General features: G+C 28.5%; 1 protein-coding gene across 1 annotated transcript in view; it reads right to left on the bottom strand.

Annotated features, from left to right (window-relative positions):
* Positions 1-795: 795 nt before the first annotated feature.
* LOC107454398 (sodium channel protein para) overlaps positions 796-27128 on the bottom strand; it is a 226289-nt gene continuing 199956 nt past the window's right edge. Inside the window, exons 23-31 of the mRNA XM_071181380.2 lie at positions 25931-26193; positions 24351-24524; positions 20931-21053; positions 13489-13752; positions 11752-11805; positions 8338-8479; positions 6071-6174; positions 5381-5651; positions 796-4259 (exon numbers count right to left, since the gene is read on the bottom strand). Coding sequence (XP_071037481.1) covers positions 3202-4259; positions 5381-5651; positions 6071-6174; positions 8338-8479; positions 11752-11805; positions 13489-13752; positions 20931-21053; positions 24351-24524; positions 25931-26193 — 2453 coding nt within the window. The 3' untranslated portion in view covers positions 796-3201. The remainder of the gene's footprint in view (positions 4260-5380; positions 5652-6070; positions 6175-8337; positions 8480-11751; positions 11806-13488; positions 13753-20930; positions 21054-24350; positions 24525-25930; positions 26194-27128) is intronic.

The following is a 27128-nucleotide window of genomic DNA, read 5'->3' as shown; positions in this document are numbered from 1 at the left end:
GATTTTATATTACAAGCAGCAAAAATTATATTTAAGAAGTATAGATTTTTTTAAAATTAAAAATGGCAGGAGAAAAACTGAACCCGAGTTGGTAAGCAAAACTCTCGCCCTTTTATGAACTTATAATAAATTAAATGGACAAAATAGGCTGCTCACATGCCGTAGTGGTAGTTTGGTTTATGAAAAATTATTTGCACAACTTTGAGCTCGCAAGCAGCGTTTAAATGTACATACATTTCTTTGATCAAACACATAAAAGCTCGTGAATGAATGATGCATTCTTTGAGGCAAAGGAACCTACTATGTGCATAAAATATAATTTAAATACATAACTATAAAGAATATGGAAACTATAAATGCATACAAAAAAGTTATAATTCTTTATAAAAAACATAAAATATAAATAGAAATGAAACATTTTTTTAAAAAATGAAACAGTAGCATTTCTCAGTTACTTTGATTATAAAAATACCAGTTTAAATATTATCTGATAGTAATTAAAATGAAGGGCGATTTTAATATGAAGACATAAAAATTTAGTTGCTTTTGTTTATAAAATTGCTTCGAGTAACAAACTTTTATGATTTTATACAGAACTTCTTAATCAAATTCTATGGGTACAAGAATATAAAATGCGAATATGACTCTTGTAGAATTTCTCGAAATAGTTGAAAAATCGAATTACAAAAGTATATCGATATTATTTTAGATGATGTCCCTGTACTAATAAAGATGAAAATCTAGAAAATGTTTACGATATGTGTAAATTTCGAAATGCTACTGTTTTTGAAGGAAAAGGAAAGAATAACTTCTTTAAATGTGCAAGAACCCTTTGACACAAAGAAGCAAACAGACTTCATGAAACGTTCTTTGAGAAAGACATATTCTATCGGCCTACTCAAAGAAAACTAAACGCGATGACCAAAGAAAAAGCCCGATGACGGAATCTATAGATTTCTTCCTGACAAAAAACCAACAGTAATAAACTGAGAAAGGCACATCACAACTGAAATCTTTAGTTAAGAGTATCGCAGTACTTCTCCTACTCAAGAATTAGGTGACTTGAACTGCAATTAAGTTTGCATCTTTCGTTGCACCAAGCCACCCGAGTGTGTGAAATTATCTTCCGTTTCGATTTTTGTTGAAAAGTTTGACTTCTGGGTCACCAATTTAATAAGACTTAAAAAAGAATTACTTGTGGAAAAAAGTAAAGCCTATCGTACATCAGCCTGGATATCATTTGGTACAGATACAGTCAACTTTTCTACGTTGCGACTTCTTTAGAAAACTTAAAGCAAACAAAAGAAAGTTTTCTAATTTACTAGTGTAGAAGTTTTATCTAAAGTAAAACAATTTATATTTTTACTATTGGTCAATATTGTTTGGAAGAAAATTTTGCTAAATGGAAGCTTCCCAATGTGTGTTGATATTCATCAGTATTTATGAAGTTTTGGTTGGTTTCACTGATCCAACTTAAATTCATAAATATATTTTATTTCAATCTAAAATACTTCGTAAAAAGGAATATTTTACAGAAATATAATTCATATTTTAGGTCAATATGAAAAATAGAAAAATATTTCATTTTTATTACTATATCTTTTAAATTTGTGAAAAAAAAGAACTCTAAATTATTATGAAAAAATCTGAATAATCTATAAAAATTCTGAAACGGAATTTTCCAAAAAAGATTTTAAGAAAAATACTTTTTTTAATCAATTGCTTGGTAAGAAAAATGTATTATATATTTACAATTGGTAAAGCGATGTACAAGGGTGCCGTTTTAAATTAAAAAAAGGTAAAATCTGATTATGAACAGTGATTAGAAACAGTGTTCAATAAAAGTCATAAACGCTTAATTGCATGAAGTACAAAAGTTGATAAAGAAAACAGAAAAGTTGACTGCATCACAAACTGGATGTAAAAGCACTAGTTAACCGCTTATTTTTCAGCCGCAAAAATCTATGTGAAAATGATGCTGTCTCTAAGGACTAGACTTTTTTTTAGTAGTGACTAATATATTAGTGCAATGCCCAATGATGAAAAGCTTATTCGAATTCCATAAAATATCAGCAATTGCTTGCTATATAAGCTTCGTGTAAAAACATGACATGAAATAAATTTAGATTACTAATTAAGATGTACACTCTTTATAAATTTAAGATTTAAATTTTGTTTTTCTCTCAAATAATATTATGTACAGTAAAATATTTGAAGATTTTTAGCTCCCATAGTACATAGATAGCAAATATCACAAATCATGATATTTTTTTTTCTCTCTTTATAAAATAAAGTCGATAATTCAGTAAAGTGATATTAGTGATTGAAAAGTCAAAACTTTATACTTTGTATATAGCATTTATAAATAATTTTATTAGTTTGAAAATATATAAATTTTCAACTTATACAAGTGAAAGGACAAAAATAGTGCATTAGGGGAATGATTCGCCATAGAATGATGATTTTTAACAATTAATGTTTTGAAGCCCTTTGTACAAATATTTCTTTTGGTCACTTATATTTAGTAAAACTTTCTAAGCAATCAACAAATAATTCTATTCAATAGTTTTAATTATTACCTATCTTGGCGACTTATCCTTAGAAAAGAGCGTCTTCAAATGTACACAGGGTTTGATGTTAATGCATCAAACAATACACCCCCATAAAAAAAAAAACCCACAATATATAAATGCTTTTTGTTATTCTTGTCAGCAGCGGTTAGTGTATAAACCTTGAAGATGGTACACCGGGCATTGCAAGCTGACTTTACCAACCATTATAAACATCTACTAATAGCAATTTTTAAAAAATTTAACAAGTAACAAATGCTGATCATAGCAACTTTTACATAAGTTAAACATACAATTTTTTTTCCTGTTATTATAAATAAGCCAAATAGACGAAGACTTTAGAACAATTGATTGTTAACCGAGGTATATAGAAATCATTATGCATCCATTTACGAGGGTCAAATGGACTTTCACAATTTAATACTCTCTGAAAAATGTGTTTCAATGTAAAATAATCTATCTCAAACTTAAAACCCAGTTTCAAACTATAAGCACAGAAGCCACGTGCAATGCTATTCTTCAACCTCTGCGTAAAGGATATAAAAATATAGGCTTGAAGCAGATATACTTAGCAGTCGGTCACCAACAAGCACTTTCAAAAGCAGAGAAAAAATGTTCATTTCTCTTTTTATCACACGTCAGTCGATCTGCTGGTGACACTGGGTGACCTAGAATGGATAACAACTTTATGACCATTCTTTGTCATGTGCCCATCACTTTCAACAACTATTGCAGTCTGTTGTTGACGAGGTTCGCCATCACCAATTCGTCCTTTGTACCTCCTCCAAGCAAGTTGTATGATACGCGCACTATATATTTCTCGCTGTCTCGTCATCGTACTACTGATGGGCTTATAGCCTTCTCTTTCTTTAGGTATTACTACCTCTAGTTCCGCAGTTTCTTCGATGATATTGCCTTTCCTCGAGAAGAAGTCTTTCGTCAAAGCATCGAGGATATCAACACAAAACACCATATCACCTTCACAAATAGGAATATCCATACTAATTATTTTGTACTTATTCGGCTTAGGTATCTGAAGTGGTTCTTCGAGTGAGTCTAAGAATGTGCTCAGAGCCGAGTACCTAATAAACTGAGTTCCATCTGGATCGAAGTTCTGCCATATCTCGTAATACATATCATAGTCATCGTCAGTCAAGCCTTCTTGAACGTCTTCTGTGGCTTGACTGTAATTTTCCAATATTACAGCAATGTACATGTTAATTATGATTAGAAAGCTAATGATGAGGTATGAAACAAGGTAAGCAACAGCAATGTTCCTGCTACCACAATTACCTTCTAAATCTATTTTCGGATTCGGAGGATCGCAGTCATCCTCTTCCATGATGGCTGCCAACACTCCGTCCCAGCCGGCAGAAGTCGACATTTGAAATAAAAGTATCATAGATTGCCCAAATGTCTCGAAGTTGAAGTTCTCATCAACTCCACCTCGATGCTTCACAGTCATAAAGAAAGACATTCCAAAGATGGCATAGATGAACATGACGAGGAAAAGTAAAAGGCAAATGTTGAAAAGGGCGGGAAGTGACATGGCAAGGGCAAATAACAGCGTTCGGATTCCTCTCGCACCTTTAACTAATCGAAGAACACGTCCAACTTTTACAACACGAACTACTCGAAGAAGAGTAGGAGAAACAAAATACTTTGCTATTAAATCTTTTAGAACAATACCTATTTGAAAGAAAAAAAAGACAACAAATTAGACAATTATTAAACAGTTAAAAAATTTAATAATATGTGCTGATTAGAAAATCAATTCAAACATCTATATAATGAAGGATTTATCTAAGCAAAACTGAAAAATTTGGTGAAAAAACATGCTCAGACAAATTTTGTGAGTTTTGAGGATATTAGTTTTAAATTGTACAAACACATACTACACATCTCATTGTTTCCCCGTTGAAACTTATAATACTTAAAACATTAGAAGAATGTATATAATAAATTATTTCTTGGAAGAATTAATTCTTGTATGCTTGCTGGTGACAACCATTTTCTGTTTTCTACTAGGACTCACCTCTAAGCTCTTCAACTAATTTTTATTATCTAAAAAATTAAAAAGAGTCAGTGCTCTGGATTTAGTTTGCAGACAGGATTACTGTTGGAACACAGAGCAGGATTGTACAGGACTTAAAAAATATGATAGATTGCTGTCTTATCTTTAGACGACTGTTGTCCAACCAAAGGTTGAAAACGAACTTTACAAGATTACCTTCATTTGAAGAAAAATAAACACAAAATTATGATTACATTGTGAGCACATAATTATTTTCTTGTCACGAAGAAAGAATTTACTTTCAGTATGAAGTAGAAAAAAAGAAAAACATAATTTTTTGACAGTGTCTATCCAGTAATGTTCTTTTAAAATTTCAGTTATTCTTCAATTGATATGGATAAGGAAAGACAGAAATGTGTTCCACGGTGGATATAATCTTTTATATTCGTACAAAAATATTTCAAAATATTAAAGATAGAAGAGAGTCACAGTTTGACCAAGAGTCATAATGATTTATACATACTGATGCATAAATCATTATACATTGATGTATAAATCATGATATACATACATCATATAAGAACAGGTATCTGGAAATGGCTGCAAATGAAACAAAATATTGAATATATGAAACGTAATATATCTAAATCTCATCTAGGAAATATATATATGTATATACATAAATATTTATTCAACTATAACATTGTTTAAAAATAGATCATCACTGCTATGTTTAAATTTTGGATATGACAATTTTATTAAGTAAGAATAAAACAAAGATATGAAAAAGACTTACCTAGTATAGATAAAGTGACTACAACAAAATCGAAGACATTCCAGGGCTCTTTAAAATAATACATACGAAGGGCAAAAATCTTGAGCACACATTCGGCAGTAAAAATAGCGATGAAAAAAATATTGAGGCGCTCGAGGATGGTGTCAAAAAGATCGGTTGGCTGGTAATGATCCATTGCCATCACAGTCATATTTAGGCAGATGAATATCATGATGGCCATATCGAATTTTTTATTAGTAGTGAGGTCAAATACAACAGCTTGCAGTTTGAACTGTAATCAAGGAAAACAAAATCACAGGTTATTTCTTTCGAATACTTAATATATGTAGATCTTCAAGATCTTTCAAAGTTTTAAGACAAGGGAATTAAAATGCAGCAAAAAGAATAGTTATGGAACTTTATTATGTAACATAAAAAAAGGAACAAGGAAGGTTTGTTGACAGTTGACGACATTATATTTATCAATATTGATTTAAACATTTCAATTTGTAAAAAAAAAAGAAGTTCGTTTATGCATCAATTTTGCTAACTGATATTTTGTTAAGGGGAGTATTGATGGATATTCATTACCCAATATCATTCTAAGTATAAACGTGTTTACATCAGATACACAATTCAGTTATCCTTTATTACTGCAAAAATACAATATTTTTTTTATTTTTAAAAAAAGCATTTTTGTGTGTTTAATACCTGGGGACGAGGGATTGCTTTGGCTGGCTTTTTGGACCCCATCTTCTTCATTGCATTGTAATACTTCTTTTGATCTTCAGTCATGAACATTTCTAAAGATCCCCCTGCTTATAGAAAAAAATACACTAGTCAGCAAAATATGCTATTTGAATGTAAACTTAATATGTTTAGCAAAATTACTTTAAGTTTAACATACTATATTTAAAAATTTAATAAAATGGGCGTTACTGGTAGTTAGTATTTGTTAATAGTTATGATTTCAAGAGGAAAATTTAAGTTTTTTAGCATATTGTGATGCATATAGGAATAGATTTATGAGGTAACCTAGTCTTTCAAGATAGAGTGATCATCTTTAGTTGATAAAAAAAATGATCAGCAGGTTGGGGGATCTGTTCATTGCTGTCACACGCCCTTCACAAACCTCCAAGTGATGAAAGCACTAATCTTTTTGTCTGATTAAACAGTATGTAGATCTATGTATTTCTCCGTTAGACTTACTTTACGTCAAGTACATCTCTCAACCCATTTGCTTCACTAGATTACAAAACTACTTATTACTCCAAATAATTTACTACACTGCACAATTTCGTCTCTCAACCTACTTCACTCTCGTCATTAAGAAGGGTGTTGCAAAATTTTACACGACAGGATGTTCGAATTTTATCTGTTCTAAATAAGTTGATAACTACTTAGTGGGTTTCATTCAATATAATTTATTCAATAATAATTTATTTAATAAAAAATAATTTGTTTTGCAAAATTTAAATTTAAAAAAAAACAGATGTTTAATTTTTTTAAAATAGTTTTTAATTAAAATTCATGAACTATTTAAAAAAATCGCAATTGAAAGTTTTTTAATGAAGCAACTGTTTTTTTTAAAATTTTATTTTGTAATAAATAATTTAAGTTTTTATTTAAATTCATTCAAAGAATGAAAACAAAAGTACATTATTATACATGTTATTTAAAAGATAAAGGAATAAATTGAAAATAACTATTTATTACTTAACTGGTAAATCATTTCATTGAAAATACAAATTTAGTTGGCAATACATTTTGATTATGTTAACAGGAAAAAAAGAAAGAAAGGGGATAAAGATACAAAGGGTTCTAGTTAAGTAATGACAAGTTCTTTTCAATTTATTCCTCCTTTTTAACTCTTTTTAAAACAAGCATAATAATATACTTTTGTTTACATTTTCGTAATTAAATTTAATAAAAACTTAAAATTCTTAATAACATATTAAAATAAATCAATTAGTTCATTAAAAAATTTGTACTATTATTTTTAAAATCCATGTATTTGAATTGAAAAAAATAATTTAAACATTTATTAATTTTCTTTGTTTTCAAAAATTTGAATTTTGAAAAAAATAAACTAAAGAGTAATAATTTATAAATTGAATAAAATATACTAAATAGTTATCAACTTGTTTAATACAGAAAATTAGAGATAAATTTTAACATCCCAGTTAGAATTTGACATCGTGAACTCTTTGGTAGAAGCCGGACAGCCTAACTGTTGTAGTAAGAATCCACAAAAACTGAAAAATTTTATTAGTTTATAAGTAAACAAAAACTTTATAAATGAACCAAAACGTTTTTAAAGTAAGTATATTTCCCCATAGGCAGAAATGGCTGATAATTTTTACCCTATCCAAGGTTTTCAATCATGCTCTATAATTGAAACCTAATTTCACCTTAAAAAGAATTCTGGGGAAGAGAAGTGTATTTCCCTTGTAAAAAGCATTGCAAACTGCTGTGTGGATGAACAGTCCCACAGTTGAGTTTACTAGGCTCTTTTTTCCCTGTGTCTCATACATTTACAAACTTAATCACATGCAAATATTACAAAAGTTTTAATAATTGTTTCTTGTAATGCATTGCATTATATAAGTTCAAATAAAGTTAGAGGAAAATTTTTTTTTCAACAGTCAACACAATGAAATCTCTTGGAAGTGTAGTAAAAATATACATGAAATTAAACGTCTTTTAATTTCATATTTATGCATATCTCTCATTTACATAAAAATATGAAACAAAGAAAATGTTATAAATGATAGTTTATCAAAACTTAACGTAATTTTAATTATATAATACAACCAGAACACAATACTTTCTTTACTTAAGCTTAAAATATTAAAAAATAACTCCAATGTCAGCTATTTAAGGACTATTGATGATTATATATAAATTAGGCTACAGAAAAAGCTGGCTGTTTATTGAATTTCATAAGAAAAACTTTTATATTAGATTTGAAATGATACTTATCTTTCTTTTTTGCTCATTAAAATTGTCAATAATTACTCCAATAAATAGATTAAGTGTGAAGAATGAGCCGAAGATAATGAAGAGAACAAAATAAAAATACATATATATTGTGTATTCGGGCTGCGGTTGTTGATCAACCTGTAAAATAAAACAATGATTAATATCTTGTTTAGATTTTAAATTGAATTTTTTGTTGGTAAATAAACAAAATAAGTTTTGTTAACATTTTTAAAACACACTCTGAGGGAGGAAACGCTATATTTTTAAAAAATTTAAAATCTTTTGTTTTTAAAGCAATTGAATTTTTTCAGAACAAATCGAGATAACAAAAATATATTTTTCATACTTGGTTCTGCTAAATAATTGCAAATTTTTTTGCTGCATTTCCTGTATGATCTAGCCTTATTTGGGTGTGGGAATTTCAAATCCGAAATTAGTTTGGCTCCTAAAGGTACAGACTTTTTTTTAAAGAGGACATTTTTAGTCAATTTTTTGTACAAATGTACAAGTTTAAAAACATTACATATAACAGGGGTAGCGTAAATGTTGCAACAAACTTCTTGGGGAATCAGGGCACATCATTAGAATTGAAATTGCCTAGGAACCCATGTCCGGAAATGTCGTCGAATGAAGTTAGCTTCCCTATTATGATGTGTTCAAAAGCATAGGGAGAGACAGTTCATAATAGGGAAGCGCCCTCAGAGGCGTATGACGACATTTCCAGGAATGGGTTCATATGCAATTTCGATCCTGATGATTTGCCCCAACTCCTCTGAAAGTTTGTCGTAACATTTATGCAAACCCCTGTGATATACACCGAAGAGCCATTACATTATGACCACCCTCCATTTATAACAATGGGCTCGCCCAGGCTTTCATGGCTTCTCGCCCAGGAACAATGTTGTCATGGGGCACATTAGGACCCATAATCCTCATAGAACAATCCCTGACGTCTGTAAGCTACTTGAACATAGTTGCAGACCAGGTTCACCCATCCATGGCAATAGTTTTTTCTGCGGGGGTTGGTGTTTACCAACAGGATAATGCACCAGATCATAAGGGTCGAATCGTCATGGATTGGTTCGAGTAACATTCCAGCGATTTTCAAGTCATGTCTTGGCCCCCAAATTCACCTGACCTTAATTCAATAGAGCATTTGCGGTCCTACTTATAAAACCAAATTCGTGCTGCCACGCTACCCCCTCGCAATGTGAGAGAATTGGAGGACCAGTTGGTGAGCGCTTGGTACCAGATACCTCAGACTACCTATCAGCACCTTGTGGAATCAATGCCACGGCAGGTGATAGTAGTTTTGAGGGCTAAAGGTGGTCCTACATGCTATTAGCAGGGTGGTCATGATGTAATGGCTCTGATGTCTTCGGTGTATATATCGTTTTAAAACTGGAAAATTTCAACAAAAAATAGACTAAAAAATGCCATTTTAAAAAGAACCGTACCTGGGTAATCGAATGCAGAAATAGTTAGCTATAAATTGTTTCAAAATGTAATTTCGGAATAATATGAATATCAGAAGTTAAAATCCTCTCTCGAGTTAAGCTTTACTTTCTATCTGGAATTTACTGAGGGGAGGGCGCAACACTTACTCATTGCTATCTAGGCAAGTGAATAATGTTACCGAAGTAATTTCTTACGCTGAATTGAATGAAATCGCACTCAAGTCGATACATCTAGTTGATAATAGTTAAATTTTATATAGAAAAAGGGAAAATTCTGACTAATTCAGTTTTATGCATCTGGTATTGCTATCCAAGCAAGTGAGGTATTGATTCCAATGTATTCGTTAAGCCAGTGATTCTCAACCTTTTTTTTTGCAGCGGCACACTTTCAACCATTTCGAAATTTGACGGCACACAATGAAAAAAATTAGTTTAAAAGTTGTTTACTTAACTATAATACACTGTGTTATATAGTTTGTGATAATTTTGAATGTGAAATAAACTAATATGTACTACAAAAGCACGTTTATTAAGGGATTAATTATTTTTTTTGACTAATTTTTTATTAATTAGTAAAAGTTATTTTTTTTTTTTGCTAGTTATTAATTGTTAGCTTGTTTTCTATAGTTATATTAACTGCTAGTTTCTTTAAATTAATAAATTTTTTTGTGATTTCTTGTTAACTAGTTTTATTGCTAATTATTAATTGTTAGCTTATTTTTTTGTTAGTTATGCTTTGTTAATTTGTTTTTAGAACTATTAATTGCATAGCTTGCTTTAATGATCAGCTTTTATTTCCGGTTGAAAGTTAATATTTAGCTTGCTTTTTTTTGCTAATTAATAATTTTAATAGTCATTAAATTTCCTACTAATTTCAACATTTCTTAAAATTGTGTGTCAAAGACAATTTAAACACTTCCTTCTTATTTTATGATTGTCAGAGACAAGACAATCGCCCACAAATATATATATATATATATATATATATATATATATATATATATATATATATATATATATATATATATATATATATATATATATATATATATATATATACACTTTCCTTTAATTTAAACTTTACAACTTTACTCGTAATAAAAAAAGCATTATAATTTTTATTGTATCATTTCTAATATTTGACGCGCATTTTAAGAATTTGGCGGCACACAAAAGTGCCGCGGCACAGTGGTTGAGAATCACTGCGGTAAGCAATTGGAAGGAACGCTTCAGTTCATTAACAGTTTAAGAGTTCGTGTTCGGTAATTATTCTCTCCTTTGTCCTGTTTAACACCCTAGCTTTTATTCTTTACCATCTTCTATATTTCATTTTAATATTTTACAGGCTGCTCGCTTTGCTTTCTAATTTTCAGAACTGCTTTCAAAGCTCTATACACCCATCCAATGCGCTACGGGTCGAATTACCGAAAAAGCGGCAAAAAAACAATATATTGAGGTGGATTGATATTCGTTCTTAAGAAAACGAAACTTTACAATTTAATTAACTCAAAATTAATCAGAAATTTAAGAACAAGCTTTTTTTCAAAAAAATTTGACAAATTAGGCAAGGTTGGATTCGTGGCATTTTGATCGCAAACAGCGCAGCCATTTCAAGGTCTGGCAAGCGACAGGGAACAGACGGTGGAATATTAAAATGTCTTACATTTTGTGGCGTTGACTCTAGGACCTTAATTTTGATAAGTATGAAACCGCTTGTCTGAACAGTAAATTTATTATCTTGTATTTATTTCACCTTTAAAACTAATAGCTGAAATAAATGCAAGATTATGAATTTATTTCATCGATTAATTTTAAAGTTAAATGCTTGTTATTGTTACTAAAAGCTGGATAAAGATATTATGCCAGATCGATAGCAATTTTAGGTAAAATAATATCTTAATTATGAACCTCAGAGTAGGACTAACTTTAGAAAAATAATTTTAAATTTCTTACCCCGGTTGAATCGATAGCAGAATTCATGATATCAATCCAACCTTTAAAAGTTGCCTAGAATAAAGTAAACATTATAATATATTTACAATGGTAAGAAAAAAGAAATTTAATAATAATAAAGTTTCGAACAACCAATAAATATAATTCTATAAAATCATTATATTCTATACATGTTACTAAATCTGGGTTTATGATAGTGCATAACAGGAAAAAAATTGGGAGCGAATTTGTTATTAGAATTTAATACCAACACATACTGAACTTAACTCTTTCTTTCTTATCATTTATCCATCATCAAAGCAAACTAAAATTGAAATAATTTTACTAGTACTTCCATCGAAACACAACTGTTTCTGGATTTGAACATTAAAACATGTTATTCAAATTCATCAGCAGTGCAACTGATGCGTGAATATTAACAAGATTTTATTTTTGTCTACAAATTCTACTTCAAAATTTATGTAAACTTTACTCACGTTTATTGCGCTTGTTTCAGAAATAATATTCACAACTGAGTTTTTTTTTTAGTTTCATAAATTAATTATTGGCCAGTCACTAATATTATAAAAAGTGGAAAGTATTACCTGATAAAATAACATTACATTCAATTTCAGATATAAAACCCCCTGACTTTTACAGGAAATTGAAAAAAAAAATTCCTGATCAGAGTATAATTTTACCAGAAATAATATTTTTTTACTCAGTAATGAAACTTACTTTTTGAAAGTAAATATATTTAACATTCCACTTTGTAAGAAACTCTAAGCAAAAGTTTAACATCTTGTTTTTATAATGCACAATATGAAATATATAGATAGAAGCAATAATTTGCACAAAAACTAGAACATTTTTAAAACTCAATGATTGAGTAATGCCAGTTTTACAACCATTTTTTTTTTACTTGTGATAAAAAATTAACAACCAAAATTGATTTGCATAGGAAGCTTAATTTTCAAAATAAATTATTACCAGTCAATTGAATTTCATTGTTGAACTGAAAATATGTTTATATTTAGAAAAAAAAATTAAAACATTTTGAATAAATTTGTTATAGTTTTAATAAATCTAAGAAAAATTAACCATGTTACAGTGAGATTTTCCCAATAAATAATTTTAACAAATGTTAGATTTACTTACTTTGAACCTATCTGACTACTTATTATACTTATTATTAAATTAAATTTTAATATTGGTTATTTTCCAGTTTTATTGTAAGATTTTTTCAAGTTCTAGACAACAAAAAAGGCAATATTTTTGAATTTGTTATAATTAAAATTTTAGACACTTCTAGGTTTTCAGGACTTTAAGAGATCCCAAGTAGTATTGTAAAGTATAGTAAATTGAATGCTTTTTTCTTCAAAAAGTGGCATACTTTTTTAAAAGAAAGAAGTACATTTGAGATGAAAATGACTAATAAAATTGTTAATAATTAGTAAAATAATAACTTTCAAGGACCGTAAAAAACTTATTCATGTCGACAGAAGATATATATAAAAGTAGCAATGAGCAAAATTTCCTCTGCGATTAGGAAGCTGAGGATTTGATTTTTTTAATAAGGCTTCAGCGAAATATGAAGCATATAATCGCACCTTTATTTTTAAGGCTTAACTTAAACAAAAACAGATAAGAGATAATGCCACTCCAAAAATGGATGCATGCATACATATAACACATATATTTTCAGAGTCTTTAACATCACTTAAACCAAACATCTTTTAAACCAAAGAAAGAGCATACCACTTGAAACAGGGCTAAGTAAGCATTCAGCACATTGTCAAAATTAATCTTAGGATTGGTCCAGGACATATTTTGAGCTTGACATTCAGTTTTATTAGCTGCAATTGTTATATTAACTACAGTTCCTTCTTCATCTTTGCAAGAAAAAAACTTTCCTGATAACAGTTGAACACCCATGATTGCAAATATTAACCAAAAAATGAGGCACACTAGAAGTACGTTGAAAATGGCTGGGATGGCTTGGACCAAGGCATTGACCACCACCTAAATAATTTGAGAAACTCTATGTCAGTAATATTTATTAAATAAGAAAACAAAATTTAAAGCCTCAAAATTAATTTATAAAAGCAATCTAACATGATGGCATAGTAAATTGTGTGTATAGTACTAAAATTATATAAAACCTGTTTTGAAAAATTAATGGTTATTCTCATATTAGGAGTTGCCTAGATCCCAGCACTTACTACTAAAAAGGTTAAATAAATTTATTTTTGTGTTAGTTAAGCAAATGACTAAATGTCTTTCACTTTTATCATTATAGTGCTTGGAAATCGTAAATGGATTATTGAGTATAAAAAATGCAAAATTATTTTAAACTTAGTAATTTTTTATTATTGCTTAGTCAGCTGCAATTTATGTGTTTAAAATATTTTTGACATTATTTTTATTGTGGTAATTCCAAGTGTATCGAAAAAAAAAAAAGAATTTGAGTGTGGCCTGGATTATAAAATGGGGGGAGGAGAGAAATACTTGATAAAAGTAGCTTCTTTTCATCGTCGATAAAACTGCAATTTAAACAATAAAAAAACTACGGTTTTTAAACTGATACATTGAATTAAATGCTACAATGAAATATAATAATAAAATATTGTATACGTCGCTCATTAGGGACTAGAACATTATGTATCTAAAATTCTTCTATATCATATTAAAATTAATTCTTTTAAATTCGAGGTGGAATCTTTTGTTACACTTCGACAACCAGGCTTAAATTACCTGCAAACATGTAAACGAAATAATACAGCGTTAAAGTTATTTAGTGTTCATGTCCTTTTGCCCAATAAGACTTTTCACCAAGAAGTCAGAAACTATAAGTAATTTTCAGCAATTTTACATAAATTCACGGCCCATTTGAATATCAATTTTATTTTTATTTCGCACGTATTTAGGGTGGAATGAAAATTAGTGATTAAAATAACAGACAGCGAACATTAAAACGTTGAAGGTTTAATAAGGTATTTATGTGGAAAAACTGATAAAGCTTTTGAGGCAATGTAAAAGACCAATATTAAAGGCTAAAAGAGCCTTTTCAATTTGTATCATGGTTGCTATAAGAAGTAACTTTTAAAATATTACTTTCGTAAGAAGATCCCAAATGAGGAGCCAAAGGGTCACACCTTTCATCAATTTTAAATTCTCAAAATATTGGTCTAATATTTGTTATTTTTAATATTAAAATTACTCCAAAGCGTACTTCACTTATGTAAATAAGTATGATTTTTAAGATATACTGTTTTACCTAATGAGCGAGGTAATAAAGTGCATTAGTTTCAGCATTATTAAATGTTTTCAATATTATAACACATACAATTTTCAGATATTAATAAATGCACTATATTTTTAAGGCAAGCAACATGCATTGAGTTTTTAAGCCCATTAACTTAATGCAGTATTCAAATGGTGAAAGATAATGAAGTCTAATTAAATTCTAAAACTAATTCAGCTTTGTAATGCAGTGCCTAGACTATTGAGAAAATTCTTTTGCATATAATGTGTTGGCTGCCCAGATTTCATGAGATATTTTTCTCGTTCGACATTTGAATATAATTTATTTTCTAAATATGTTCAAAAGATTCCAAGTAGTATTTGGGGAAGAAGTTATATATTAAAAGAAAGGCAGCCAACATATTTCATTTGATCCTACACCTAACATGCAATATTAATTAAAAAGAGAATTTTTTTTTTAATAAAAGGTTCTATCTACTAAAGAATTTAAAAGTAAGAAACAGTTTTTTGACCTACCTGAAGATATACCTTACTTGTTTCTTAAAATAAATTTATTTTGAATTGCTTCTTTTCGTGGTCCAGGGGATTGTAGTAACATTTTTTTTAATAGAGTCCATGCACTTTGAAGATGGAAATACACACGGAAAAATTTGTTTTCAAGCCAAATTTGAAATTATTGTCCAAAACACAGTAAATTATACAGGGATGTCAATTTTTAGCCATAAGATTTTTCAAGGTAATGTTAATGGTTTTTAAAGAGTGGAACATATGAATAATAAGGAAAATTGGGAACTTTAAAATGTACCAAATATGACTTCGTAACTAAATATAAAATACAAGGATAATCCTAAAGGTAATGTCTCAAATTTTATTTTCTATAATATGTTATTATAAAGGATTAACAGTCGATTTGGGAAACTAAAATTGGGAACTTTAATATGTACCAAATATGACTTCGTAATTAAATTTAAAATACAAGGATAATCCTAAAGGTAATGTTTCAAATTTTATTTTCTGTAATATGTCATTATAAAGGTTTAACAGTCGATTTCGCCTACTAAAATTTGGGAACTTTAAAATGTACCAAATATGACTTCGTAGTTAAATTTAAAATACAAGGATAATCCTAAAGGCAATGTCTCAAATTTTATTTTCTATAATATGTTATTATAAAGGTTTAACAGTCGATTTGGGAACTTTAAAATGTACCAAATATAACTTTGTAATTAAATTTAAAATACAAGGATAATCCAAAAGGTAATGTCTCAAATTTTATTTTCTATTATATGCTATTATAAAGGTTTAACAGTCGATGCATGCTTGCAAACACTGTGCCAGTCTTTGTATAATCATGGATGCCACCTCTCATCATGTCTTTGAAAAAGCCTTTTGAACCGCGTCTTTTCACTTAGTCCCAGGACATCATTTTACTTTGACCTATCCTGTAATAGGACAAATAAGAACAACATTACAAAACTCCAATATGCTTGGAATTTACTCATCTACTGTCGTTATTGTGGAATGAATATTTGGCTAAAAGGCAATTTTGCTTCGAGGAATCGATGAAAGATGAGGTATAATTCAATTCATGGCGATCAGCTGGTGGGGTATGAAAGCGATCGCTGCGCCTATAAAAATGCACTAACCAAAGATATGATAATCGGATCCTGTTGAGACAAAAAAGTTATTATCTAATTGTGTTCAACTAATTAAAAGAACATTACATGTAAAATCAGATATTTTTTTATGTCTAAAAATAAAATACTTATGGGAATGCCTTTCTAAATAAGGCAGTTATGTTCTGTTGCTCCTGAATAACTTGTGATTTAATGATCGGATTTTCAGGCGGATCAACTTTAGGATTACTCAAACTTAAGGATTTTAAGGAGTGACATCAAATATTCTAATTAATTAGTGCAGGCGATATTTTAAATTACGAAATCAGTGGCAAAATTTCTTTTTTTTCAGAATAAACATACTTTTTCCCCCGAACGGATTCAGATTTCTGACTCTCAAAATATAGGGGGGTAGCCGCAATCTGTGAAAAATCGTCCCAATGGTTTGGTCAGGAGAACTGTTGAAAGTTTGGACACCTTAATATTCATTTTATTCTTCGCGTATTTCGCAAAATCTAGAGAATTGTTTTCAACGAATCGAAAAATATTTGACCAAAATTATGAGATTTGGTCATCCAAAGATAATTCCAAGCAAAAAATAATTTTTAATAATTATTTATTATTTTATTAATTAATTGACGTGAATTTAATTCATGACTGGAGTACACAAATTGTATACAATTAGAGTATTCAAATTGTATTTAAGAACTTCAGAGTTTTTTTTTCTTCACACTTTACTATGACTCTCGGTATTTTGAGGTAGAAAAAGTTTTTAGAAATGGATAAAAAATGATATCCCTGAAAGATTAGAGAAATTCAACCTACAAACATTAACTGTGGTCTAATATTTTTATCCATATTCAAATTAGACTGTAAATTGAACTAAAATCTTTGTGATTTAATTAATTTTGTTCATATGTTGTTGAGGGGTCCACATAACTAAATAAAATTCCTCAACTTCACGCACGATCTATGCATAGAACGATGAATGCTTTTGATGTAACTTGAAAACAAATATTCCTGTGTTACAGAAACAGCACACTAAAGCACTTTTTCTTACATACAGCTAACATCAAATAGATAGAGACAGTTTTGCAAAAAACAAAGACAACAGAGAGAAGTTTTGATGTAGAATGATTAGATTCACAGCACAATGAATAGATGGAATAGATGCCTGTTTTTGTTACTGAAATACAGCATAGTAGCGTTTGAAGTCTTTATCAGACTAAAAGTAATGTTTCATTTGTAGTACAAAAACATAAAGAATTGTACTCTTTTTATATCTAAAATGAAGACTAGACTCTCTATATAATTAGCTTCTAAACGTTAGAAAAGATGTAATAAGGATTTGTTTTCTGCAAATTTTTTTGGGATGATTTCCATGCTAACAATATGAGTTTTAAATGTTTCTATGTTATCATAATTATTTTTCATTGATCAATAAATTGAAATTCGATGCATGCTGTGCATTAAAATTATTTTTGAAAAATAAATAAATGTCTAAAATCAATAATCTAAATCAAACATTGTTTCATAATTGTATTTTAAGCTGAAATTTAATTGCTATAAAGTTATAGCATAAACAAGTAGCATACCAATTGTGAAAGTTGGGCTCTTTTAGCAGAGAATTTGTAAAAATGCACTAAATTTTTGCTACTAAATGTGGGCCTAAAAGCTAAGTGTTCAGCGATGAGTTAAAAACGAAAAGCTCTTTTAAAACAGCTAGCGACATGGTATGTTATTACAAGATCGTTTTAATTACTAGAAAAATCAGCTTAGGCACCTAAGAAAGTCTAGATGTGTATAATTAATAACGGATGGCCTTAAAGTACACGTTCCTAGAAAGCGAGAAGAAATATTTTCATTAGTCACAACATAGAAAAGAAAGGAAAGCAAGCAGGCAGAGAGAAAAAGAAGTAAGTATAGCATTCCATAGAGAAAAAAGTCATGCACTTGTGAATAATGTGGCTATGGTCGACATATTTACCCTCATCCCCTGGAAGCGCGAAAGTGCTCTCAAAGGCCGTAGAGCCCGGAGCGTACGCATCGTCTTGAAGGCTTGAATGTTTGCACTCCCAAGAAAACCGGCTACAAGATTAACCACTGATACCTGATGAACAAGAATCAAGTTAGCGTTCACGGCATAATTGTTTTTGTTCACAAATGGGAGTTTTTTGAACATGGCTTCGATGCACTGCATATTAACACTTCAGCTATATTATCTCTCACCTCCAACAGAAATAGACTTTTGCAAAGCCTTTCTCTGTACGCTAAAGGAAAACAATTGCACAAACGACACGACACCCAAAGCAACACTTATAGAAATCAATACTCCAGTGAGCTGTTGTAGTTGGTCATCATAGAACACAGAAATTTTTCATACATACCCTTGCTATAAGCTCTTTACAGTTTTTTAAAATTAATAATTACAGTACAGAACCTCTTATCCGGAAATCAGAAAACCGGAACAAAATTCGATAAGTTTTCCTGACATTTTTTAAAAAAAATTAATTTTTTTCCTCATAAGATTTTAGGATTTTTCTTTCTCTATTAAAAGATGTTTACTTTACCATCATTTAAGAAATAATCATTAGTTCCCTACACTGTCAAGAGAAGTAAGAGTCTTGTAGTATTAATTATTATAAACGCATGCTTTAATCCTTCTTTAATTCTCGAAAGATCGTTAGAGGTAATCAAATATATATATATATATATATATATATATATATATATATATATATATATATATATATATATATATATATATATATATATATATATATATATATATATATATATATATATATATATATATATATATATATTAATAGACTAATTTGCTTTACATAATTTAAAAAAATTACGAATTTATGCATTTTTATATAAGATAATAATAATGGATCTATGCAATGTTTCTGAAAATTTAGTCTCAGTAAGATAAATAGTGATTGTCAAGATTCATAAGATGCTTAAATTGTATGGAATAAGAATTTTAACATGTTCATAACCAACACAATATTTTTATTGCTTAAGAAAAAATTTCTGAAAATGAAATGTCTGGTGTTGAGTTTTCAGTTCTGAAATGGAAGCTAAATTTAGAGAATTAAAGATACTGAAACCAATTTAAAATTTTTTTAAGGGCCATACAAACTATGTGTTAAAATCTATTAGAAAATTGCTGTTGAGATAAATAAAATGCTTATCCAACTTAATATGGTAGAAGTTTTGTCAAATCTTATACCTTTCTCTAAATGTAACTTTAACAATGTTATTACAATTTACATAATATGTATAATGCGACGATAGGAAGAAACATACTTCAATCTTCTTAAACAAAAATATGTGTTAAATGTTTGTTGTAGGTAAATTGTATAGTGGCATGAAGTATATAAATTTTTGGCATGGAAATATCAGAGAGACTTGTGACACTGAAAAAAATACTATGTTTGGGTAAATAAGTAATATTCTTTTAAGGAGTTGGCAAGAAAATTTTCACTTTTGTAAAGTATCTATTTGTGGAAAACAAATGCTTCCGTCATGAAATTTACTGAATTCAGCAGAAATAATAAAATATCACTTATCTGATGTGAATTACTAGCCAGAAAAAGTGCTAAAACCCAGTTCATTACTAAATGCTGAATCGAGTTTAAAATCTTTAATACTTTGATTTGGTTTTAAATTTTTCCTCATAAAACAGTAGCAAAAAAAAGAGACAATAGTGTTTTCTAGAAAGGATATTAAATGCCTTTCAATATTAAATTAAAGCTGATATTGGAACATTTATTACAACAAGTGTGTATATATATATATATATATATATATATATATATATATATATATATATATATATATAATATAAGTATTCATTGCTAATAATTATAAATATTTAAAACTTTAAGAAACATCACTAAAATTAAATTAATGAAGTAAATTAATGGACAATCGTAATACGTTGAATTTTGAACAAAGTTTTGCACTTTCATCTCTTTGATTTGGATTTCTAACGCACTTGAATAGTATTATTGTTCTAATGAAATTCTTTTCAAAATAAAAAAAGCGAATACATGGAATTCCGAATAGCAGATATTATGAATTAAAAAAAAAACTAAAACATTACTTTCAAACTAAAAATAAACCTAACTGACACATATCTTTGAGTTTTTTACTATTTGTGGAAATGTGTATTTGTAAAGAGCTTATTGCAGCAATGTTGATCAATACTAATATTCCAGATGTGATCTGGAATAAAAAAATGTTTAGGTATATTTTAATTTAGATGAATCAACTACAAGTGAGCTCGCTAGAGTTTTAGTTACTTACTCTCATCCCCTCTAAACGTGACATTGCACGCAGAGGGCGGAGGGCTCGTAGAGTACGCATTGTTTTAAATGCAGGAATGTTGGCATAGCCAGCTAACCCCACCGCCAGATTAAACATGGAAACCTAAAGGAGGCGTCAGAATTTATCAAGATAATATTTATATTAGCAGGCAGTACAGTTGGTCATTATAAATAGCTGAAGATTGTAAGAAATTACATGACAATACGTTAGCAGAAAGGAAAGAAAAAAAAATAAAATAATGAATGAAATAAATTAATTATTGGAGATAAAAAAGAATCAAGGAGAAAAAAAAAGGCCGTTATTGATAAAAACTGGAAAAAATTAGCGAAATAATTGATAAATTAATTCCGGAAACATTGTAGATTGCCTATCCTCTCAGAAAAGATAATATATTATTTCAACTTATTAAATAATTTTGTTGTAACTTTAATAATTTGATCTATGTTTCTCTTTTAACAAGTTAGATCATAGTAATATGTGTTAAAATATGATGTTGATAGTTAGATCTCTTACGTAAATTTAAAGTGTTTCAGAAGTTTATTTGAGGTGTTAAGGGTGATTTTAGGTTTATTTAAAGTTTACTTTAATACAACTTTAAAAAATTACCCTCATAAGGTTTATAATCAAGATATATGAAGTTGTTTTGAACTAAATTTTTTTCGTCTAATCTGCATAAATATTTACATCCCATTACGCGTTTTTATATATAAAAATATAAATAATATTTAAATAATAATAAAAATATAAATGAATAAATAATATGAAGTTTTTTATTTTTAACCCAATGTTTGATTTTGTTGATTACAGCTCTTTACTTATGATATTTTAAATTGAGAAAAACAAATTTTTCTTCGATAATATTAATAGACATGAACATTCTTTATAAATTTAATAAACAAAAAAGTAAAGTTAGTATGGCTTGAAAATAGTCGGAAAGGAAAGAACATAAAATAACAAAAAGTTAAGAGGTATACACAAAGTTATTTAGAATTATAGAGACAAATTTCATGGTTAGACATGCAAAAAAAAAAAAAAAAAAAAAAAAAAAAAAAAAAAAAGAAAAAAAAGTACATTTTACTGAAGTGAATAGTAAGTAGAGAAAATTATCTCTACATAAGCGTTTTTTTAAGGAAAAATAATGCGAGTAAAAGAAAAATATAGAAAAAGAAGTACAGAGTATTGAAATTTTTACATTTGTAAAATTTCCTCATAATTTTTATTTTAAAACTATAAATTGAATAGTTACTAAATATTATAAATTTTTTTATTAAAAATATCACTTGTTATGTTTTCTTTCACAAATCATCACAAGTCAACTTCACAATCAATATTTTCCAAAATTTGACTTTAAGCATATAACTTTATGTGGATCTCGCAATCTTGGATTTTAGGTAAAATTTTTAATTTGCGTTCCCTCTATATTTTTTGTAACCAGTAAACTTTTGTTGATGTAGCATTATTAGAAAGCGTAATACCTTCTAAAAATGGCATAAAATAAAGGGATAGCTTTATTAGATTAGGAGATATAGCGCTTGATAATTTTTAGAACTTCTTTAAATTTTATCTCAAATCTTTAAAGCAATAAAATCATGTGATTTATGGTTTTGAGATATTCATTTAAAACTGCATTTTTCAGTTTTTACATTCTTTTAAAATCTAGTCTAATTGCAGCTCAAATTGAGGAAAACAGATTTGGATGGCGCTAGAAATTTCCTTTAACATTATTTGCATAAAAATAATCTAAATTTAAAAACTAATAACTGTTAACTACTTAAATATCTTTCAAAAATTGCTGATTGCAGAATTGTGTTGGCATAACTTTGTCAGAAAAAAAATTAATAGAGAATCTGAAACACTGCACGATTTATATATCAAATTCTGATTGGGTAATGGCCTTCTATTTTACATGTAACGGCCTTATATCCGAAAGACAGTGCCAAATTGAGTAAGTATCCATCATCAGTTTATGTATGAAAATTAAATTAAAAGGATTAAAATTATATTTAGAATTTTCCCTCTCTGTCTCCACACATTTTACAGTTACGAAGTACTTCTTAATTTAGTTTGTCTATGGTAAGAACTCCCCCAGCTACAAAGTTTGAGACCGTCTGCTGCTATGGAAACAAGAATAACGCATTTCAGGAAGGTAGCTTCTCTTTACTCCAGCTAACACAGTAGATTGAAGAAAAATATTCCTGAGCCAAAACCTTTTCTAAACAATGATCCCACGCCCCTACTTGAAATAGTTATATCTTGTTACCATAGTACAGCATGTTACAGACGATAGGCTAAGGGAGTTCTTACTTTAGAGAAACTATACAATGGAAAAGGTTCTTTTTATTTATGTCGCATACTTTCTCTGGCAAGTATATTAACAATTTATTTGATTAAAAGTCAAAAAGTTCATTGTATAGTTTACTCAGTAAAGTTGCAATAAGTAAAATTTACTTATTTTTTTGCGAATTATAACTAATATTCTTAATAATTTTGAATTAATTATCAGACGGTTAAACAATGGAAATTTCATAGGGAGAAATCATTTGAAAAAAAAGTAATGCGAAGAAATAAGTGCATGATTTCTTTCAATTATTCATTGTTAAACAATGAATTACAAATACAATCTATTAAATAATTTGTACTAAGCTAAAATAAAATAAAATTTTATAATATGACATAAATAACTTTTCTACAAACTATATTAATAACATAAACTTTGCTAACGCATTTCATAAAATAATTAAAATAATAATTGATGAAAGTATAATTTTAGCTATTTTGTAAATGTTTTTCTTTAAATTATTTTCATATTTTTATAAGTTTAAGTTACTGAACAGATAAAACAAAAAATTCTATTATGTGATGTTACATTCAGAATGGGTAAAAATAAAAATTAATAGAAAATTTTAATAATAAAAGTAATTTAATGAAGTGATAAACAGTAAAAATATTGAAAAAAAAGGAAGTTTTTTTCATAACAAATTAGAGGGTTTGAAGTAAAAGAGAGAATAAAAATCTAAATCTTACAGTAACATAAATAGTTGACACATTAAAATTAAAAAAAAAAATTACCAATATAGCAACTTTGTTGAATCTGAAAGAACGCAAGGATGAATCACTAGTGCAGTAATGAAAACACATAGATAAAATTTATTTCTGAAATTTTGAGTTATCTAAATTTTATATACATTTTAGAAAGAAAATAAAAACAACGATTGAAATATGTAAAAAATGGAACACAGCAAAATTAAAATTCATGATTTATATAGCATAAGATTCCAATAACTTTCATCAACATAAATGTTAAAAATAAAATCATTTTCTAGTATTTCAAAGTAAATATACTATTCCATCAGATGATAAAATGTTTCCAATGTAATTTTTTCTAAATAGTATACTTACCAAAACTATGACAAAATCTAGCCAGCACCAAGCATTAGTAAAATATTTTTTAAAACCAAATGCCAGCCATTTGAGCAACATTTCAAAAAGAAAAAGAACTGTGAACGTTTTGTCCATATATTGCAAAATATCTTTAAGCCATGGCCTCTCCTTCAGATTAACATCTTCAGCAGCCTGTTGAATAAATATAATTTTTAAGAGGAAAAAAAAAATACAATATACAAATAGCTTGTGCTTCTGTTAAAAAAAAAGGAATAAGTTTAAGAGACACTTTTAGTTTTGAAACTTAAAAATGTTAATTCATGTGCTTTTTCCAAGCTAGAAACTTAAAAAAAAAAAAAACTACATTTATTTTTTTGTTTAGTTGAATTTTAAATCTTCATTTTAGACTAGGGGTAGCAAAATTACTTCCAAAAACTGAAGAAAATCAACAGATACATTGCTCTCGTTAAGGTTCATGGAACTTATTGGAGGAGTCAGTGTGGTATTAGAAATAAAATATTGAGAAACTTTTGTTTCAGACAATTTAAATTAGGATAAATACGTAAGAAATATTCAACATTTATTTCGAAGGTGTGATAGTAAGAATAATATTTAGCAGTACATTATATTTAGACTGTGAAAAATAAACAATACTACCTCAAGGCCTTGAGAAGAAAATAAATTAAAAGAACAGCATTTAAAATCCTGATGTTTTGACAGCAACAAATGCCAAAATAGCCACCGTATTTTTTTATACATTAAATTGATACACACATATATATATACACACACACATATAATATTTAAGTGTCTCGAAAAGGACCATGACTGATTACACATGCTACAACATGATTAGCAATACAAATAAATAGATATAAATTTAAAAAAAAAGAAAAAAGATTTATTTAAAAATTTAAGCAAATGAAAATTGATTAACAAACTTTTTAAATCAAAGAAAACTTTCGTACACCTTCATTAATGCAAATACTAGTTTTAAGGTTTTTCAATTTGGCTACAACTACATTTTTACAACTTTATATTTATAAGATTTAATCAAGTTTAATTTAATGAGTAAAATATTTATTAATATAACTTAATAAGCTGTATTCGCAAATAATGACACTTATTTAATAATGAGTTCCTTAAAATTTATGGTTCAGGAGAAGAGGCGTGCCGAGAGAGGAAGCGTATCAGGCAACAGTCCCAGACATTCAGCCAACGGGTAACCCTTTGACCAATAAGGAGAGCAAAACTTAAAATTTATACTATAATATTTAGTATGGAATTATATTTTTTAAGAGATAAATATGAGTTTAAAAAGAGATATAGATTTTTATGAATATTGTATTTCCATCGAACGTCTAATGTTTTTTTTAAAATCAAATTACCTTTCCACCCAACACTCTTATCAGGGGAATATAATACAGTAAATTTAGCCTAAAGTATCCTTTCACCTCTGCACGCCCTTGCCGATTATAAATACTGATTCGTAGTCTTTACAGAACACATTTCATACATTTAAAATTCAGCAATTTACTACATAAAATACTAGTTACAAAATGTTTTAGTTCATTTGTTTTGAATAAAGAATGACTCACCAAAGCTAAACTACTAATGAGAATCATTGTAATAATAAGAGTTTCAAAATATTTATGTTCAACTAAATTATAACTTCTTCTTCGTGCTTCCTTCCACTGAAGCCACCTTGGGGACTCATCCCCCAAGCAGAATGGGAAACGAACGTAACAGCAATCAGGACAACAATCTGCAGGATATTCTGATTCAATGACATCTTCGGTCGTGATTTCTATCTTATCTGTATCCATGTCATCCACTAGATCACCATCCGTATCATATTCACCTGGTCAAAAATCAATTAAATATTTTCAAAAATGTACATCTGATATATATGTAACTTGCAAAATACTACATCAAGTTTTATTTCGATAAATACCAATTAAATTATTAAGGCTGCACTGTGCTTAAGTTAAAATGTAAGCAAAAGCTTACATAGAAATCATAGAACTATGTCAGAGTTAGTATTCCAACTTATAAAATATTGCTGCATTACACTTCATGTCCCATAAAGTGTTTAAGTACATTGTAATTTATTCAAAAACCAAAGGCAAGGCATTATCAGAAAATTAGAAAAGAATTCTGACAATGGACAGTCTTTTTCTGACTTTGAATTTATTATTATCGGTGAGACATATAAAAATACTTTTAGCTAACAAGCATTTAAATAAATTTGAAAAATTTAAAAGTAAACTTTGAAATTTGTTAAAAATACACAATTAAGGAGTTTTTATTTATATTGAATATAAGTAATGAAGAAATTTTCTATTTTCTATATTATACTTAGACTTTTGAGTTTTACTTGAACCAAATACCATAAAAAAAATGGAATTGCTTCTGATTTTGTGAAGATATTAACATGGCTCTTAATGTCAAGGCTCTAATGCAACGCAGTTAGCAGTACACTGCATCCTCTGGCCTAATACATGTTATTTTACAAGATATCATCAGAGTCCAGTGGAGGTAATGTTAATGTCCTGCAACAGGCACTGCCATTGATATCTTCTAAGTTTTATACCCTTAGGGCAGAAAATTCCCTTTTCGTATCATGAAAGAGCATAGTTTTGTTGTTGTTTCTAAAGTCACTTGCCATTAACCAGCAAACCTGCTAGGTGAAATCAAGCGAATTTTAGGCAGAAGAGGGCATTCAATGGCGTCATCTAACGACTTCAGCCTCACACAAACGTCACAGCCCATTTTTAAAGGACGGACCCGGTCATA

The sequence above is a fragment of the Parasteatoda tepidariorum genome, chromosome 8, assembly GCF_982258835.1.
Source record: "Parasteatoda tepidariorum strain Cologne lab strain chromosome 8, Ptep-v5.0, whole genome shotgun sequence".
Lineage (NCBI taxonomy): Eukaryota > Metazoa > Arthropoda > Arachnida > Araneae > Theridiidae > Parasteatoda > Parasteatoda tepidariorum.
This window is presented reverse-complemented; position numbering and strand designations above follow the sequence as displayed.